The following is a 17,098-nucleotide window of genomic DNA, read 5'->3' as shown; positions in this document are numbered from 1 at the left end:
CGATCGTCACGGTCCTCTTCTCCGGGGCGGCATCTGGTGACGACGACGTCAGAGCCGAGGGGCGGTCCGGGTCTTCTTCCTCCTCGGCGTCTTCATGCAAAGTGAATGGGGATGAAAAGGCTGCTGGTGCACATGCGCACCAGCAGCCTTTTCATTGGCTGGAGCGCATCACATGGCTTCCAGCTTGCTCAGCCCTGATTGGCTGAGCTTGCTGGAAGCCATGTGATGCGCTCCAGCCAATGAAAAGGCTGCCGGTGCGCAAGCGCACTGGCAGCCTTTTCCATCCCCTGGACCCGGAAGTTGGAGACATCGCTGGATGGCGGAAGGCGGCGACGGAGAGGCGGACGGCGGGCGAATCGAGTGGCGATCGTCACCGGAGAGATGGTGAGTATGGTGTCTGTGTGTGTCTGTGTTTTTTTTTTTTTTTGGGGTCCCGCGGGAGTTGTCCTTTAATGTCTCTAGGACATTAAGTTTTTTCAAATGACAGGGACATTTTAAAGTGTCACTGTCATTTTTTTTTTGCGTGTGTGTGTGAGCAGAAATCTGTAGTACAGGTGATTTTAAGAAACTTTGTAATTAGGTTTATTAGGCAAATATGCCATTATCTGCATTCAAAAAGACCTTTCCCAGCCCCCCTCCCGCCTCCTCTCTCTCATTCCCTGCTGATTATCAGTTAATTGTGTCTTGTTGCATCAGACGTGCCCCTGTCTGTTCTATGGAGAGGGGATGGGGGAGGAGAAAGGAGGGAGATTAGTCGGCAGTAGAGAGCAGGGAACAAAGGATTACACAGCGGGAGCTTTGTGAAAGCCAGTATTCAGAGATCAGAGAGGTCAGTGCTGACTTAAGAGAAGATAGCTCAGTGATGTAGCTTTAAATTAACTCTTTGTTGTCCTGTTTTGGTGCCTCATCTCCCTCCACCCCTCCCTTTTCCATAGAGAACAATGAAGACGGGGAGAGAGCTTTAAACTGCTTTTTAATGATAAAAAAAAATGCATTTTTCAGCTAATAAACCCAATGACAAATTTTCTTATATTCGCCTGTACTATTGATTAAAAATCAAACGACAGTGACACTTTAAGTTGTTGCTCCAAGTTCCCAGTCTATTCTATGTAGGTATAAAAAAAAAAAACAGACATGGAAACCGTTAATAAGACAGTATGGGGGACATTTATTAAAAAACGCTGGACTTATAAATGTCCCCGCATCTCCAGCGCTACGGAGATTTATGTAGAGGCGGACTGCCTCTACATAAATCCCGAGCGTGTCGGTGCGCACAGCCGAAAACCCTGAAAGGTGGAGTAGGTTTTCGGCATATCTTTCAGTGTTAAAAATGATAAATTGCGCGGACTCTGAGTCCGTGCCCCCCGTTCCGCCCCCTCCACACCCCCTCCCTGCCCCCCCGGCGTACTCGGGGGAAAGGGGCGATTTGCGAATATTTTATTCTCTAATGGCCGTTTTGCGAATAAAATCTTCGCAAATCGCCCCTTTCTGCAAAAAAGTACGCAGTTTTGCCTTGATACATGTCCCCCTATGAGTATTAGATATCAAACTCATTTTATAGTAAAAGGGAGGTGATAAAATTGCCAGTACACTAACCTTAAGAAGATGTGCAGCAACACAGGATTGAACGTTCACAATAAAATACGTGTGTTGAAAGTTTTCCAGGACAACATGTACTTGGATTGATATAAAAGGCACTGCCTTCCACTCTGTGGCCAAATGATCTAGTAAATCAATATGGTGACTGTGCACAGTATATTTAATAGTGGAATAAATATTTAGGATTACTTAAAACACGCCCAGCCAGTTCCATGTAAATGTATGATAAGCATCGTTCTAAGATGACAGATGAGCATGAGAATCGTAGAATTGCTATATATATATATATATATATATATATATATATATATATATATGTTTGAGTTCTGAAACACCTTATTTAAAAGATAGCAATTTGAATATTAGCATATTTATGCTTGCTGTGTTATTTACATACCTACATTCCCCTATTTCTGTCTATATTGGCCTTTGTCATTGAGGTCTCATTGTATGTTTGTATATTTCCACAATCTATATAATACGGATGTAGGATGAATGTCATAAACATGCAGACTCTGTCCAGGCAGTTAAATTCTTACATTTATAAAATAGTAAAGTATTGCCGTATCAGCTTTGTATGTGGAAAATAATCTTTTTCACTGCATTTGTGTTTAGGACCATGATGAGAATATATATGCTGTCTCGGAAGTAGAGCTATACAATGCAATAAATATTTCAAATCCGGGGCATTGTTGTAAGATGCTGCAATAAAACATTATCTAGCCCAGTTTATACTAGTGTATTGTGCAGTTTACGTTTGGATGGAATAACATTTTAATTTATGGTAAATGAACACGAAATAATAAGGCAGTAAGCAGTTAAACTATAAGCTTACTTTAGCTCTCTGCTGTTTTCAATAAGAAAAGAAATGTTTCAGTTAATTTAGCTTTTCTCCCTAAAGTTGAATTTTGTTCTTGTGTAGAAATGATTTGGAAATATTCCTAAACAAATTGCTTGTATGAACGTATGGGAAGGAAATTCATCCTCGTTTGCACTTTGTTCACCAATTTTCTTTCCATAGTATCATATTAGGGAGCCCGCCTGGAATGTCATGGTTTTACATCTTGACTGCTCATGTTCCTTTGTTACAGAATTACTGAGGCTTCAGCCTGATTGAAAATGGCAGCAGGAATTCTGTGAGACGAAATCAATTATGTCTTTTTATTTCCCTTTGTCTTTCACAGACTGCAAAATGAGAAGTGGATGAATGTAAGAGCGGGCGATATTATCAGACTGGAGAACAATCAGTTTGTGGTTGTAAGTAATACTTTCATTCACATCACGCTATGTATTCATGATTTAACTTTATGTTGATTTAACAAAAGGAGGTAGGATATAGGAAGATTAAGTACATCATGTAGTTAAGGATTTGAGTTATTAGTCACACTGCACACACCTTAAATGGTTAAATAGGCCTGCTTAGCACCCACACGCACCACTTTTCCAGATGTCTGTGTTTTAAGGTGCAACTTTTTTAATTTCCATATTTTCCCTGGGTCCAAGCAAATGGTAGATATGAATAGATATTTCAGTGAAATGCCAATTGATAATCATCAGTCCAAACTTTACGCAAATGTAGGAAAAGCTAAACTGAGTTCAGTGTGGACAGGGTTTTTTGGGAATGATGTACAGGAATACCATAAAATATACTAAAAACAGGATAGATACGTTTTATTTTATATTACTGTTCAAAAATGAACTCAGTATCTTTACTTCACCTCTGCCTGCAGTACTGTGTAATCACCAAAAGATGGCAGAAATGTTGTGCGACAAACGTGATTATTCCTAGGTTGTTCCTTCAATGTAATGGTTCTACAGAACAATCTATAGATACTGATTGTATAACTGTTTGATAAGTTCACTTTTCTTTATTTTTCATGTCTTTTCATGTTTGTAGCTAAAAAGAGAAAGAAAAAAAATCTGTGATTTTTAAGGTTCTTAAATTACTTGCATCATGGTTATCTATGGATAGCCATAATATTAAAAACATATGCCTTATATTGTGTAGGTCACACTTTGCTGCGATAATAGCTCTGACACATCAAGGCATGGACTCTGAATGTGTCCTGGGGTATATAGCATCAAGGCATTAGCAGAAGATGCTTAAAGAGACTGTCAGTAGGTTTATGGTGTCCTACCTAAGGGTAGCATAAACCAACAGAATGCTGTATCACTTACATTGTTCTGTGCAACTGATGCAGAGATATCTTCCTGAGTAACATGGACAATAAGTTGTCCTTTACATTATGTGCATGAGCCCAGTAGTCCGCATTATTCAACTGAAGCAGGAAACTCCCAGCTGCTGATTTACAGTTATCTATCCATGCTGTGTATAGGCAGTCACCTGTCAATCAGCAGCTGGAGGGTGGGGGGAGGGGTGTGGCAAGAATTCTATTCTCCTACATTTTAGAATGGCTGAACAAGTAGAACACTGATCTGTTCAGCATTTCTGTCACTAGTTCATGCTGCCCTTGTTTAAGGTGGAATAAACCTAGTGACAGATTCCCTTTAAAGGGAACCAGCTAGATTTGTTTTACTGATTAGAGACAGATACTGGAACATATTCGCTTTTTTTCCAATCTTGATGTTTTTAGCATTTTATTTTTAGTACTTTATGGGTGCTGCCATCTTGCCTGAGTTTGTTTTAAGTGCATTTAGTGACATGCTTTATGACAGACTTCATGGACATAGATAAAATGAACATCTGGTAACCCTATTCTTATAAGGCACACTTCTAAGCACAAGTGGATGAGGGAAGCTGAGATGTTATTGTCTTTGCTATCTACTGGGGTCATCTTTAACTATAATGCTGACCCCTACTTATCATCACAAACAGAACCAGAAGTCCTCGCTGCGGATCCTGTCCCTATACTTTCAATGGCAGACAAACACGCAGCAGGTATGTACATCCCTGCTGTGAGTTTGTCCGCAGCCCGCCCCGTTAACCCCCCCGGCCGCCGGAGCTGATACTTTACCTGATCCCGACTCCAGCTTGCTTCGGCAGTTCCTGGTGTCTTCAGCAAGCCGGAGCGGGGACCAGGTGAAGTATATGCTCCAGCCAGCCACCCGCCCGCAGCCCTTTTAACACCGGCCGCCCGATCAACCCCCCTGCCCGCCCTGGCCGCCCAATCGGGGGGGGGGGGGGGGGCGATCGGGCGGCCAGGGCTGGCTGGAGCATATACTACACCTTGTCCCCGCTCCGGCTTGCTGAAGACACCGGGAACCGCCGAAGCAAGCCAGACATCCCTGTACATCCCTGCTGCGTGTTTGTCTGCCATTGAAAGTATAGGGCCGGGATCCGCAGCGAGTCTCGCTGCAGATCCGGCAAGTGGGTTTGTAGCCTAAAACAATAGAGCATTCTCTGATAATACATTCCCTTTAAAGTCCTGCATATTGCATGGGTGGTTCCCCATGATGCTATTAGATCTGATTATGATATAAGGAATTTAGAAGCCAAGCTAACACCTGGAAATATTTGTCAAGTTTATCAAACCATTCCTCTACAGTTTTTACAGTGTGGAGGGACATATTCTTTTGCTTAAAGACAGCACTGCTATTATAAAATACTGTTATCATGAAGGAGAGTACTTGGTCTGTCACAGTGTTTAGCTAGATGGTACATGTCACAGTAACATTTGCATAAATGTTAGGATCCAAGGTTACCCAGCAGAACAGTGCTCCGTACAGCTGACAATTTAGTGCCCCTGTCTGGTGCCATAGTGTTTTCTCAGCAACAGACATGCATAGGATACCATAAGGGGGGCCTACATAATATTAAGCAGGTTCTATTGATGTTATAGCTGATAGACACTGGCTGTGGTATGTGGCTCAGTATTCTTTTTATACAATACAAAACAGTGACAGTTTACAGAATACCGATATACAATAGTAATTTCTGTTTGTTTTCCTTTACGCTTTCATTCTGTAATTGTGATGTTGTCTTCATTATTTCGAGGGTGCGGTCACTGTAAACTCAAAGTAATAAAATAATGTCTTGGTAAACAATGAAAAGTAATTGGCCACTGTACACCAAAGGAATCATGTTAGCTGTGGCTGCCTGCTGAAATTGATTTACTTTTCAGTTTGCAATAAAGCAAACACATAATTATTATTCCTTCTATTTAACAGGCCGACATGCTCCTCTTGTCCAGTAGCGAGCCACATGGTCTTTGTTATGTGGAAACAGCAGAACTTGATGGGTGAGTACTTTTTGTTGTTGTGGTCGCTGCTGCGGGCTGGCCCGAGGCAGAGTGGTGTTCTGTGGGCAGTAGCTCTGCCCCCAGTGCTCCAGAGGGCCTTGCTAGATGTGGTATTAAACTACAAATTACACAGAAAAGGCACTGAGTATGAAGGTAAGAGACTTACCTTCATTCTTAGTGCCTCGTATGCTATAGGGTGCTATCAGCATGTTGGATTTGTCTAAATTTTGGAGGACATGTACTAAAGAGTCTAATGTTTGGGACTTTTCTAATGTGGATTGGTGTTAATTTTGTTCCAATATATTGTGTGTGATTTATGGAAAATTTGCACTGTGAAAGTAAATGCGTCTAAGTAAAAAGATAGCAAAAAAGTCGAACAAATTCACCTGGTACTGACCAGACATAGGCCTGCACCACTTTTGTGACTTTTAAAAAAAGTTGCAAATGATAAATTGGGCCCAAATCCCAAATAATGCAAATGTTTGTGTAAATACTCAAAACAGGCAGGTTAAAAAAAGTTGGATCTTGATAAATTTCCCCCTAAGGGTATGTTTACACTAAGAAAAAGCGCAGAATTTCAAGTAAAATCTGCTTCAAATTCGGCCTGTTAAATATGGACATAGCATTGCCCTGTTGTTTTTAGTTCGATTTGCGCTCTGTTGTTTTCATGTCGGAATTTCCGTGCAGAATTTTGAGGTGTGTGTGGAATTTGTAATTTTTTTTGGGCAGATTCCGCTAGAGGAATCCTGTAAAAGGCAATGGGACTTGAATTCTGCATTCCGCTCAGATCTGCTTCTGATTCGCTCTCCAACACTCTCGGCTCAAAGAATTGAACAGAGAGTGTCAAGAATTGTCAATTCTTTGAGCGGAGAGCAGTGGCGCTCTCCGCCACTTTTGCTCAGTGTGAACATACCCATATTGTTTAAAATCTCTGCCCATTTTGGGTGTGGAGCCCAGTGCACAGAATCATTCAATGATAGGATCACTCACTGGGCTCCTAGGGGTCCATTTACACAGAAAGATTATCTGACAGATTATCTGCCAAAGATTTGAAGCCAAAGCCAGAAACAGACCATAAACAGAGATCAGGTCATAAAGGAAAGCCTGAGGTTTTTCCTCTCTCCAATTCCTGGCTTTGGCTTCAAGTCTTTGGCAGATAATCTGTCAAATAATCTTTCTGTGTAAATGCACCCTTAGTAAGAAAAGATCAGAGATTTCAATCAACAAATGCCAAGCTATTCTGAACCTGTTTCCTGATACCATCTTTTAGTTTCGGTTATGTCCTCTGATGAGAAAAGTGGACCTACAGCCCAAACCAGCTGTGGGACTGGAGTGGAGGAGGCTGGATATTCCTTACCATGGGACCTCTTGGCTCATGTAATTGGCTGAGATGGTACAGTATAGTTAAAGGGAAACTATCAGCAGGTGAGAAGTATCTAACCTGCTAATATGTCCCTATAGGGCACACGGTGTTGAGGATGAAGGTAATTAGCAACTTCTTTACTATGCTAATTAGGCATTTTGGCGCACTAGGGCAGGGCCAATACTAATGAATATTGTGTATCCCCGCCCCTAGTGCGCCATAGCACCCTGTGCCCTATAGGGACATGTCAGCAGGATAGGTGTTTCTAACCTGCTGATAGTTTGCCTTTAAGTCTATAGTATGTAACACACCAAAACTTGCTCAACGTGGTTGGAGGATTAGGAAACTGATTAGTGGATGCAGAGGCCTCTACTGATCCTCAATGTACTCTTAAAATGTAATAATCTGTACTGTAGTATAGAATGTTTGAATCTCTTGAAATTCTGTTTAACGTTAAAGCCCCTATTACACGGTTCAATTCAGAGGACCAAAAGAGTGCTGACCTGTCAGGTCAATGCTCACTTGCTGCTCGTTCACCGCTCACTGCTGGCGCTATATCACACGCCGTCAGCAAGCGGGTGATAGCGGTGGTCTCCTGCTGTCGCTTCTATTGTGCAAAACATTGGCAGCAGATCGCTGCTATTGTGAATATTGATTTTTCAACATTTTGAAAAACAACGGATCAGCCAACATCCTGCATCCTATAACACGAGACGATTATTGGCCGTGTGCGGCCGATAATCGCTTTGTGTAATAGGGCCTTCATGTAATAGAGATGCTAATTTAGGCTTTAGAAAAGCTACATAAAAACTGAGTAGTATACATGTTCCAGCTGATGTACATTTGTGTATGATCAGTTGACTGTCGCCACAGCATTATTTTGCTTTAATGTAATAGTTCTAGTCAACCTTGTAATTGATTTCATGTTTAGTTATGAATCTTGTTTAACATTTTGAGTAACAATTGTAAGTATTTGTTTGTGTGCTACATCATAGGTAATCAGCTGCGGCTAATGTCAGGCGGATGGAGTATATTCCTATTGTAAACATTAAAGTATCAATGAATGAATGATGAGGCAATTAAGACCACAAAACAGCTAGTAAAGTTTGATTACATTCCTGACAGCAGCTTTTTTCTTCAGATATTACATAGATGACGTTTCTTATGTTTACAATAAAATAATTTTACATAATTTATTTACAGTTATATATTTATTCAGCAATCATAGTGTTTCAATTTATTTGATTAAATTCCCTTTGGGTTTACACTTGGTTTTATATTACGGACAGCACAGTGAGTTAGCACGGTTGCTTTGTAGTCCTGGTGTTCTGAGTTCAGATCAAGCCAGTTGGCATCACCTGCATAGAGTTTGTATGTTTAATTAAAATCCTCTCTTTTTTTCAGTGTTTTGTTTTTTTTCTCCTGATCTATCTACCTGATTTGAATTATGTATTAGGCACTGGGCAGTACAATAATCACTAATATTGATTCCTGGTAAGGAGGAGTACTGGATATACTGTAATGACAAGTATATGTAATACAAAGTAATTACACTAATGATATAATAGATACCCCATGTAATAACACAGTTACCCCAATAGCTACCTACTGTGTAACCAAATAAGCCCAGGCTACAATAAAGTGTGCTTGCAGTGCAAACCAACTTACCCACTTACCCAAGGCATGCTTCACATTATGCTTTTTAACCCCTTAGTGACCGCCGCACGCATATTCACGGCGGCCACTAATGGGCTTTATTCCGATGCGTACGCCTTTTAACGGCGGGCGCATCGGAATAAATTACCGCCCGGCGGCGGCAGCAGAGCGGGTGATCAGCGGTCAGTGGGACCGCTGACACCCTCCTGTAACTGCCCGGAGCGGAGGATTCTCCGCTCCGGGCAGTTTAACCCATTTAGGCAGTTTAATACATTATTGCTAACTGGTCAAAAACTATTTACTAGGAAAAAGTATATTGTATGCTGGGTACTTTGTGCAAGATATGTAGTATAGTATAAAATTAAATGATTGTGTTTCATGTATTGGCTTTATTTTGCTTTTACATTACTTTTTACATTACTTTTACATTATCGTTATAATAATTTCCAGTGGAATACTTCTTATTTTGGTCTAATTTGAATTATCTTTTAAAAATGCCTTTAGTTTAATACAATATATTCAATATAATGCCTGTAATGTTATAAATGAAAATCTTTAATAAAATATCTTTAAAAAATGGATTGAAAAGCTCATTTAAAATAGTCAAACTACCAAAACCTTTTTTGTGAAGCACATGCCTCCTCATTGTAATTATAGAGAGCACCCTGAACAATAACAAACCAGTCTTTGTATATGTGTGGAATGACAGCTCCAGGGCATAAATCAAAGCAAGGTACCTCTAATGGCAATGTTTATGACAGAATAATATCACTCTGTATCTCAGTAGAAGGGTATTGTTAATGCTGGTGTGTAACTGCTGGTAATCATTGTCACTTCTGGTGGCTACAGGCCAAAATAGTGTTATTGTTTCTGTGTTATACAGTACAGGTGGATAAGACGATTAATACTAATAAAGGTTAATGTGACAGACTGTATATCATTGCATATTTTTCAGAGAGACCAATCTGAAAGTTCGGCAAGCTCTGCCAGTAACTGCTGACCTTGGAGAGGATATTTCCAGGCTAGCAGAATTTGATGGTAAGTAAAGAATTTGAGTTTAGTAATGTTTTGGATTGAAACTGTTGCATGAATCTCAAAAAATGTTGTCTTAGCACATTTATTAGCCATCAGATTAATCCTCATGAAAACTAGCTTGACAGGCTGGGAAAGGGGAGTATGGTGCAGGGTGGCTCTATACACAGTGGGCGTGAACTGCTATCTGCAGTGATGCCGATCATTTAACCTCATAAATGCTGCTATTAAAGCTGGCTTATGGTGGTTTTCTGACAGGTGCCCGTCCTGTCAGACCTCTCATTGGCACCCCTTAAATGCAATGATAGTCCATTAACATAGCAGCTTGAGGCCTTCTAAAGGCCTCAGTGGCTTCTATGTTAACTTTACTAATGGAGTCTGCTGTGTAATAGCACTTTGAGCTATATAAGTTTCCTACCAGGGGGACTTAAAGTGATATTGTCACCCCCTTTCCATGTAAGGAGGTCTCGGCACCATTCTTAAGCTTATATTGTAGACATTTCATATGTTACCATATAAAGGATTTCTTTGTGGTTTCTCCCCTCAAAAATGCATGGCATTGTTGGTGGACAGTGTCCTAGGGGCGGGGCTTAGCAGCCATTGAACCCCATATCTCTGCCGTAGGCCCCGCTCCTCTGCAACATCATGAATGTCTAGGCCCCCTCCCCCTATACCGACAATGTGGGCTGGGCTAAGTGGTGATGCTACCGTGAAGTCCCGTCCAGGTGGCACAAACCTACAACAATAAAAAGCTTTTTTTACTGGACCAAGCACCAAAAAATTTATTATAAAGTAAGGTATGAAAACTGCAGAATTTAGGCTTTGCAGCTGTGTAGAGTAGTCCTCATACAGAAATGGGGTGACAGTGTTACTTTTAGAATGGCGCTGAGAACTCCCTATATATAAAAGGGTGACAATATAACTTTAATGGTGCGTTCACACCTACAGTATCTGCAGCTGATTTTCTGCAGCAGATTTCATTTAAATAACTGAACACAGCATCAAATCTGCTGCAGATCTGCTGCAGATCCTGTAGGTGTGAACGCACCATAAAAAGTCTAAAAAAAAATCAATATTTTCAAAAGTTAAAAAAATTGCTTCCTAAATATACCTTAAATTACCCTCTTTTTCATATTTTGCTGTTAAAAAAGTTTTCATTCTAAAATCCATACCTCTTTTTCTATATACAGAGATATATCAGGTCTTGTTTTTTGCAGGACTAGTTGTACTTTCTACTGACTCCTTTTATTTTACTCTAAAATGTATGGCAAAAAAAGAGATGGTTGTGCGTGAAAATCCTAGTAGATCAGCAGTTTCTGAAATACTCAGACCAGCCCTTCTGTCACCAACAACCATGCCACGTTCAAAGGCACTCAAATCACCTTTCTTCCCCATACTGATGCTCGGTTTGAACTGCAGGAGATTGTCTTGACCATGTCTACATGCCTAAATGCACTGAGTTGCCGCCATGTGATTGGCGGCCGGTGAACAGCTCCGACTGTCCCGAATGCCGGCCGCCCTCTGCAGCATCATCCGATGCTCAGCCGCGCTTGGCTGAGCATAACTGTGCTCAGCCAATCACGGCTGAGCACAGTTGTGACGCGGCGGAGGGGGGACAGGCGGCAGCGACTCGGCCGTCCGTCCGTCCGAAGATGACGTTTGGCACAAGATGGTGGACGGCCGTCGACACGGATTAGGTAATGTATAATGCACCAACACTTCCGGGTACACAGGTGGGGGTGGTGGGACACGGAGAACGGGGCGATTCACAGACATAACATACATTACAAAGTTGTATAACTTTGTAATGTGTGTTATTCTGTGAATAATTTCTGAGCGCCGCACTACCCCTTTAATCTATACTTTATGCTAAGAGAACACTTTGTGGCCACCTCATTGATAATCTGGTGTATTTGAAGACTAAATGCGACATGTAATAAGAGGCGGTTTGTGTATTTTCGGCGGAAAGTGCCGATTTGCATATTATTTTATTTACAAATGGCCGTTTTGCGAATAAATTATTCGCAAATCGCCACTTTCCGCCGCGTACGCCGAGGGGGCGGGATGGGGGGCGCGGACACATAGTCTGCGCGATTCATCATTTTTTAAACTGAAAGATAAGCCGAAAACCTACTCCACCTTTCAGGTGGCGTAGGTTTTCGGCTGTGCGCACCGATGCGCACGGGATTTATGTAGAGGAAGTCCGCCTCTACATAAATCTCCATAGCGCCGGAGATGCGGGGACATTTATAAGTCCGGTGTAAAAAATGTCGGACTTAATAAATGTCCCCCTAAGTCTACACATAGAAGTGTTAGTACATCTGAACAAAGTATTCCAGGTTTAGAGTATTTGTGTATCTTTCCATACTGCCTGGTTGCACTCACTTTAAGGATTTCAGAAATTGCCACCAATGCTACAGGCCTCCCATTTGTCACTGCTTTTTGCTTGTTCCTGTGAATTGCTGACCCCAAAGGGACAGCTCAATCAGTGGCTGCAGTGGTGTCCTGTCTCAGTCAGTGAATTGGCTGAGCAGAGCAATTCCTATGGAGGAAAATTAGTAACCAGGGGGAGGCCAGAAGCATCAGCATGGAAGCTGCTTTATTATTTTACACCATCCCCCACCTTGTTCAATTTTTTCACTCTAGACAACCCTTTCAAAGATGATCATATGGAAGCAGTCACAATTTATCTCTATTTATTTTTTAATCAGAACATTCTAAACCAATCTGGATGTTTCTTAGGAAATGTGATTTCTCTTGCCTTGAAGTTTGAAGAGGGATTTTTGGAGAGGTTGTTTGGACATGAGTTAGAATACGAAATAAGTTGGTAAATTTTCCAGTGAACAGAATAAAAAGTTGAAAAATAATACACTAAGACTTTGAGAGCTGTCATGTTGATATAATGGTTTCCAAAATCAACGCATCAATTAATAATAGCCACATATTTTCAGGAAAAGGACTTAGCCTTTTAGTAATGCCATTGGACTAGTAAAAGAGAAAAGGATAACTCAAAGTAAATAATTTTGACAGTAAAGTAAATTTTACTAATTCGTGATTCAATGTTTATACCAAACCACTGGTTATTTTATTTCCCTTTGAAGACCTATTTAAATATTAACCTCTTAGCGACCCATGACGTATCTGACACGTCATGGTGCCGCGGGGGGGTGTTCAGAGCGGGGTCCCGCAGGACTGATTCCGGCTGACATGTGCAGCCGGGCAGTGCCTCTATTAGCCGGCGCGGGTCCCGTTGCAAAACCTGACAGCTGCACTTAGAGGCTTTGAACCACATGTCCCTGGTGTCTAGTGGGGGATCTCCCCCCGCGATGCGATCGCGGGGGGGAGATCCGTTCTTCTGCCCGTTCCAGGGCTCAGCGTCGGAATGACGCTGATCCCGGCTCGGCAATAGATAGCTATGGCCTGCAGCAGGCCATAGCAATCTATCACCGATCTGATGGATCTTTGCTGTGTATATACACAGCATTGATCTCTATGAGAGACCAGTGCTGTCTATATACAAGTCCCCCAGGGGGACTTCTAGTTAAAGTAAAAATAAAAGTAAAAATGTTTTTTTATTAATAAAAAATCCCCTCCCCTATTAAAAGTCCAAATCACCCCCCTTTTCCCATTTTATAAATATAAATAAACAAATAAATAAACATATTTAGTATTGTCGCGCACGTAATTGCCCGAACTATTAATTAATCACATTACTCATCTCGCACGGTAAACGGCATAAGCGCAAAAAAATTCCAAAGTGCAAAATTGCGCATTTTTGGTTGCATCAAATCCAGAAAAAATGTAATAAAAATTGATCAAAAAGTCGTAGGTACCGATAGAAAGTACATGTCATGGCGAAAAAATGACACCTCACACAGCCCCATAGACCAAAGAATAAAAGCGCTATAAGCCTGAGAATACAGCGATTTTAACCCCTTACGCCCTCGCGCCCTGGTACTTAGCGCATCAGGGCGTAAATTTACGCCCAATGTTTCCCCGATCGCTGCGTGTTCGCACACAGCGATCGGGGAAGATGGCCTGCTATATATCATAGCAGGCCATCTTCGCTTCTCGGCACGGGGGGTGGTTAACACCCCCCGTGCTTACGATCGCCGCTATTGGCTGATCAATTCAGATCAGCCAATAGCGGCGATCGGAAACTTTCCGGGTCATCGGTGACCCGATGACCTGGAAAAAAATGGCGGTCGGTGCTGTCCGAGGACGGCACCGACCGCCATTACTGTAAAAAGTAATGGTGGTCACGGTGCCACCGGCCCGATCGCCGTGAACGGCCAGCCGGTAGCGGCTGGCCGTTCACGGCGATCGGGCCGGAGGCACGGCGATCAGAGTCCCCCAAAATAGTAAATACCTGCTCTGGACCCCTCAGCTAGGTAGCTGAGGGGTCCAGAGCAGGTATTTGTACATTACTCACCTGTCCCGGGGTCCTGATCGGCGTCTTCCGGGTTCGCGTCGTCCTCTGTCTTCTCATTCGGTCTTCGGCTCTTTCCGGCGGTCCCCATCGGCTTTTTTCGGCTATTTTCGGCTCCAGCCTCGTCTTTTTCCGGATTATGCGCTCTGCTGCCCCCTAGCGGCTGATATGTGTAATACACTTATCAGCAGCTACAGGGATGTTCAGAATGTAGAAAAAGTTTTGGGTTTTTTTTCCCACATTTTTTTCTTCTATTTTCCGCACCCTATTGCCGCTGAGTGTTGATCAGCATCGCACGAAAGTGCGCTGCTAATCAGCAACTCCTCCTTTTTTGCGTAGGGTGTTTTTTTTCTATATCCTACTGCCACGGTCTGCTGATAAGTGCCGCACATAAGTGCGGCATTTATCAGCAACGCCTTTGTTGGCGTAGGTTTTTTTTATACTTACTGTAAAAAAAAACACGTAAAAAACACTACATTACACCACACTACATTGAATAAAGTTTGACACTACACCACTACATACCCCATATACTAGTCCCCGTATAAAGATGGCCCCCAGGGTGTTTTCGGCGCCGGACGCATACGTTATTATTACCTCCGACACCGAAACAGCCAGTGAGGATGAATGGGGGGATCCTTCTTTCCTCCATTCATCCTCATCATCCAGTGACATGTCTGGGGGGTAGCGTAGCGTACGCTGCCCCCCAGACACATCTTTTCTGCCAGTACCGTCCCAATAAGAGATGACGGTATGGCGTGAAATTCTACAAACTCTGTGAGCGTACCTCTGGGTACTCTTACAGATTTAGGGTACGTGCACACTGCGGAATGGCGAAGGATAACCCTTTGTGCATTCCGCAGCTGGCACCCGCCGGCGGACTGGTGCAGGTGCATGTCTCTACCCGTGTCATAGACTCCATTCTATGCACAGGCGGATTCCATCGTCCATCCAAAGAATGAATACGTTGGACGGAGAGCGGAATCCGCCCGTGCATAGAATCTGGAGACGTGTGCCTGCATCACTCCGCCGGCGGGTGCCAACTGCGGAATGCGCGAAGGGTTATCTGTCGCGATTCTGCAGTGTGCACGTACCCTTAGAGTGTATGTAGGAAGGGACACCCGAATCCAGCCCCCAGATGCCCCCTCCCCCCCCATCCTCGGAACAAGCGGGAGGATCGTCCGGGAACTGATATTCCCACTGCTGGATAAAGGTTACCACCTGTACGGGGATAACTTTTATACCAGCACCCCCTCTTCCGGTCCCTCGCTGCCCTGTAGCTTTCGGCACGATCCGAAAATATCAGAAGTAGTAATAGAGCCCTAATATTTAGCAGCAATGGAGCGGACCCAGCGCTTCTGGATATGAAGGACCCCGTATCGCACCAGGGCAACATTTTCCAGGTGACTTCCCCCACACTGGAAAACAGGAGACCCCAGAAGAAGTGCAGAGTGTGGCGTAACAGGGGGATCAGGAAGGACACCATTTTCCCGTGTGACACCTGTCCTGATCACCCCTGGCCTCTGCATACTGGATCGCTCCAAGGCGTACCACACGTCATTGGGGTTCTACATTATCTAAATTCTGTCCCTTATTCCTATTTCAGGGGTCACGTTGATCCAGGGATTATTCTGATTGCCATTATGGAGTTGGGAAGGAATTTTTTCCCTGTGATGAGGCTACTGTCGTCTGCCTCACGAGGGTTTTTTGCCTTCCTCTGGGTCAACACAGGTTGAATTTGATGGACACCTGTCATTTTCAACCTTATAAACTAATAATTGGCCTAATACCCCCAAATAAATTAGAATTGTCCCTTTTCCCCAGCTAAATAGGTATGGCCGCCATTCCCATTAGAGGATGCCATGATGCAATTACAAACCCTCTGTGCGGCCAGGACAGTAGAAACCCCCCACAAGTGACCCCATTCTGGAAATTACACCCGATAAGGAATCTAACAAGGGGGGCAGCGGGGATATGGCCCCCTGGTGACGGCCACATTTGGGACGTGAAAATGAAAAAAATGGTATTTTTTATTTTCTCGGCACATGTTCTACGTAAGTGCCCGTCACCAGTGGGGTCCATATCCTCACTGCACCCCTTGTTAGATTCCTTTTGGGGTGTAGTTTCCAGAATGGGGTCACTTGTGGGGGGTTTCTACTGTCCTGGCAGCACAGGAGCTTTGTAAATGCGACATGGCCTCCATCCTCCATTCCAGCCTCTAAATGGCGCTCTGTCCCTTTGGTGGCTTGCCCTGTGCCTATATGGCACATTATGCCCACATGTGGGGTATTTTCGTACTCAGGGGAAACTACCCTACACGTTTTGTGTTCATTTTCTTTTTTAACCCCTTGTGAAAATGGAAAAAATCAAGGCTAGACCAACATTTAGTGTAATTTTTGTAAAATTTTTACTCTAAATCATTAATCTTGTCATGATTTTTTCATTTTCACAAGGGGCTAAAAGATAAAAAAAAAAACACTAAATGTGTAGCGTAATTTCCCCTGAGTATGGAAATACCCCACATATGGACATAAAGCGCCATGCGGGTGCAGGGTAAGCCTCCGAAGGGAAGGAGCGCCATTTGGTTTTTGAAGGCTGGATTTGGATGGAATGGATTTCGAGGGGCCATGTTGCATTCAAAAGGCCCCTGTGTTGCCAAGACAGTTGAAACCCCCCACAAGTGACCCCATTATGGAAACTACACCCCTCAGGGAATGTAACAAGGGGTGTAGTGAGCATATGGACCCCACTGGTGACGGGCACAAATGTGGAACAATGTGGCGTGAAAATGAAATATTAAATTTTTTACACTTTAATGTT

At 43.0% G+C, this 17,098-nt stretch overlaps 1 protein-coding gene across 2 annotated transcripts in view; it reads left to right on the top strand.

Moving 5' to 3' along the window:
- ATP8B4 (ATPase phospholipid transporting 8B4 (putative)) overlaps positions 1–17,098 on the top strand; it is a 185,987-nt gene that overhangs the window by 96,087 nt on the left and 72,802 nt on the right. For both annotated transcript variants that reach the window (XM_069983371.1, XM_069983382.1), the window contains exons 8-10: positions 2,784–2,856; positions 5,728–5,798; positions 9,773–9,855. In XM_069983371.1, coding sequence (XP_069839472.1) covers positions 2,784–2,856; positions 5,728–5,798; positions 9,773–9,855 — 227 coding nt within the window. The remainder of the gene's footprint in view (positions 1–2,783; positions 2,857–5,727; positions 5,799–9,772; positions 9,856–17,098) is intronic.

The sequence above is a fragment of the Dendropsophus ebraccatus genome, chromosome 1 (genome assembly GCF_027789765.1).
Source record: "Dendropsophus ebraccatus isolate aDenEbr1 chromosome 1, aDenEbr1.pat, whole genome shotgun sequence".
NCBI lineage: Eukaryota > Metazoa > Chordata > Amphibia > Anura > Hylidae > Dendropsophus > Dendropsophus ebraccatus.
This window is presented reverse-complemented; position numbering and strand designations above follow the sequence as displayed.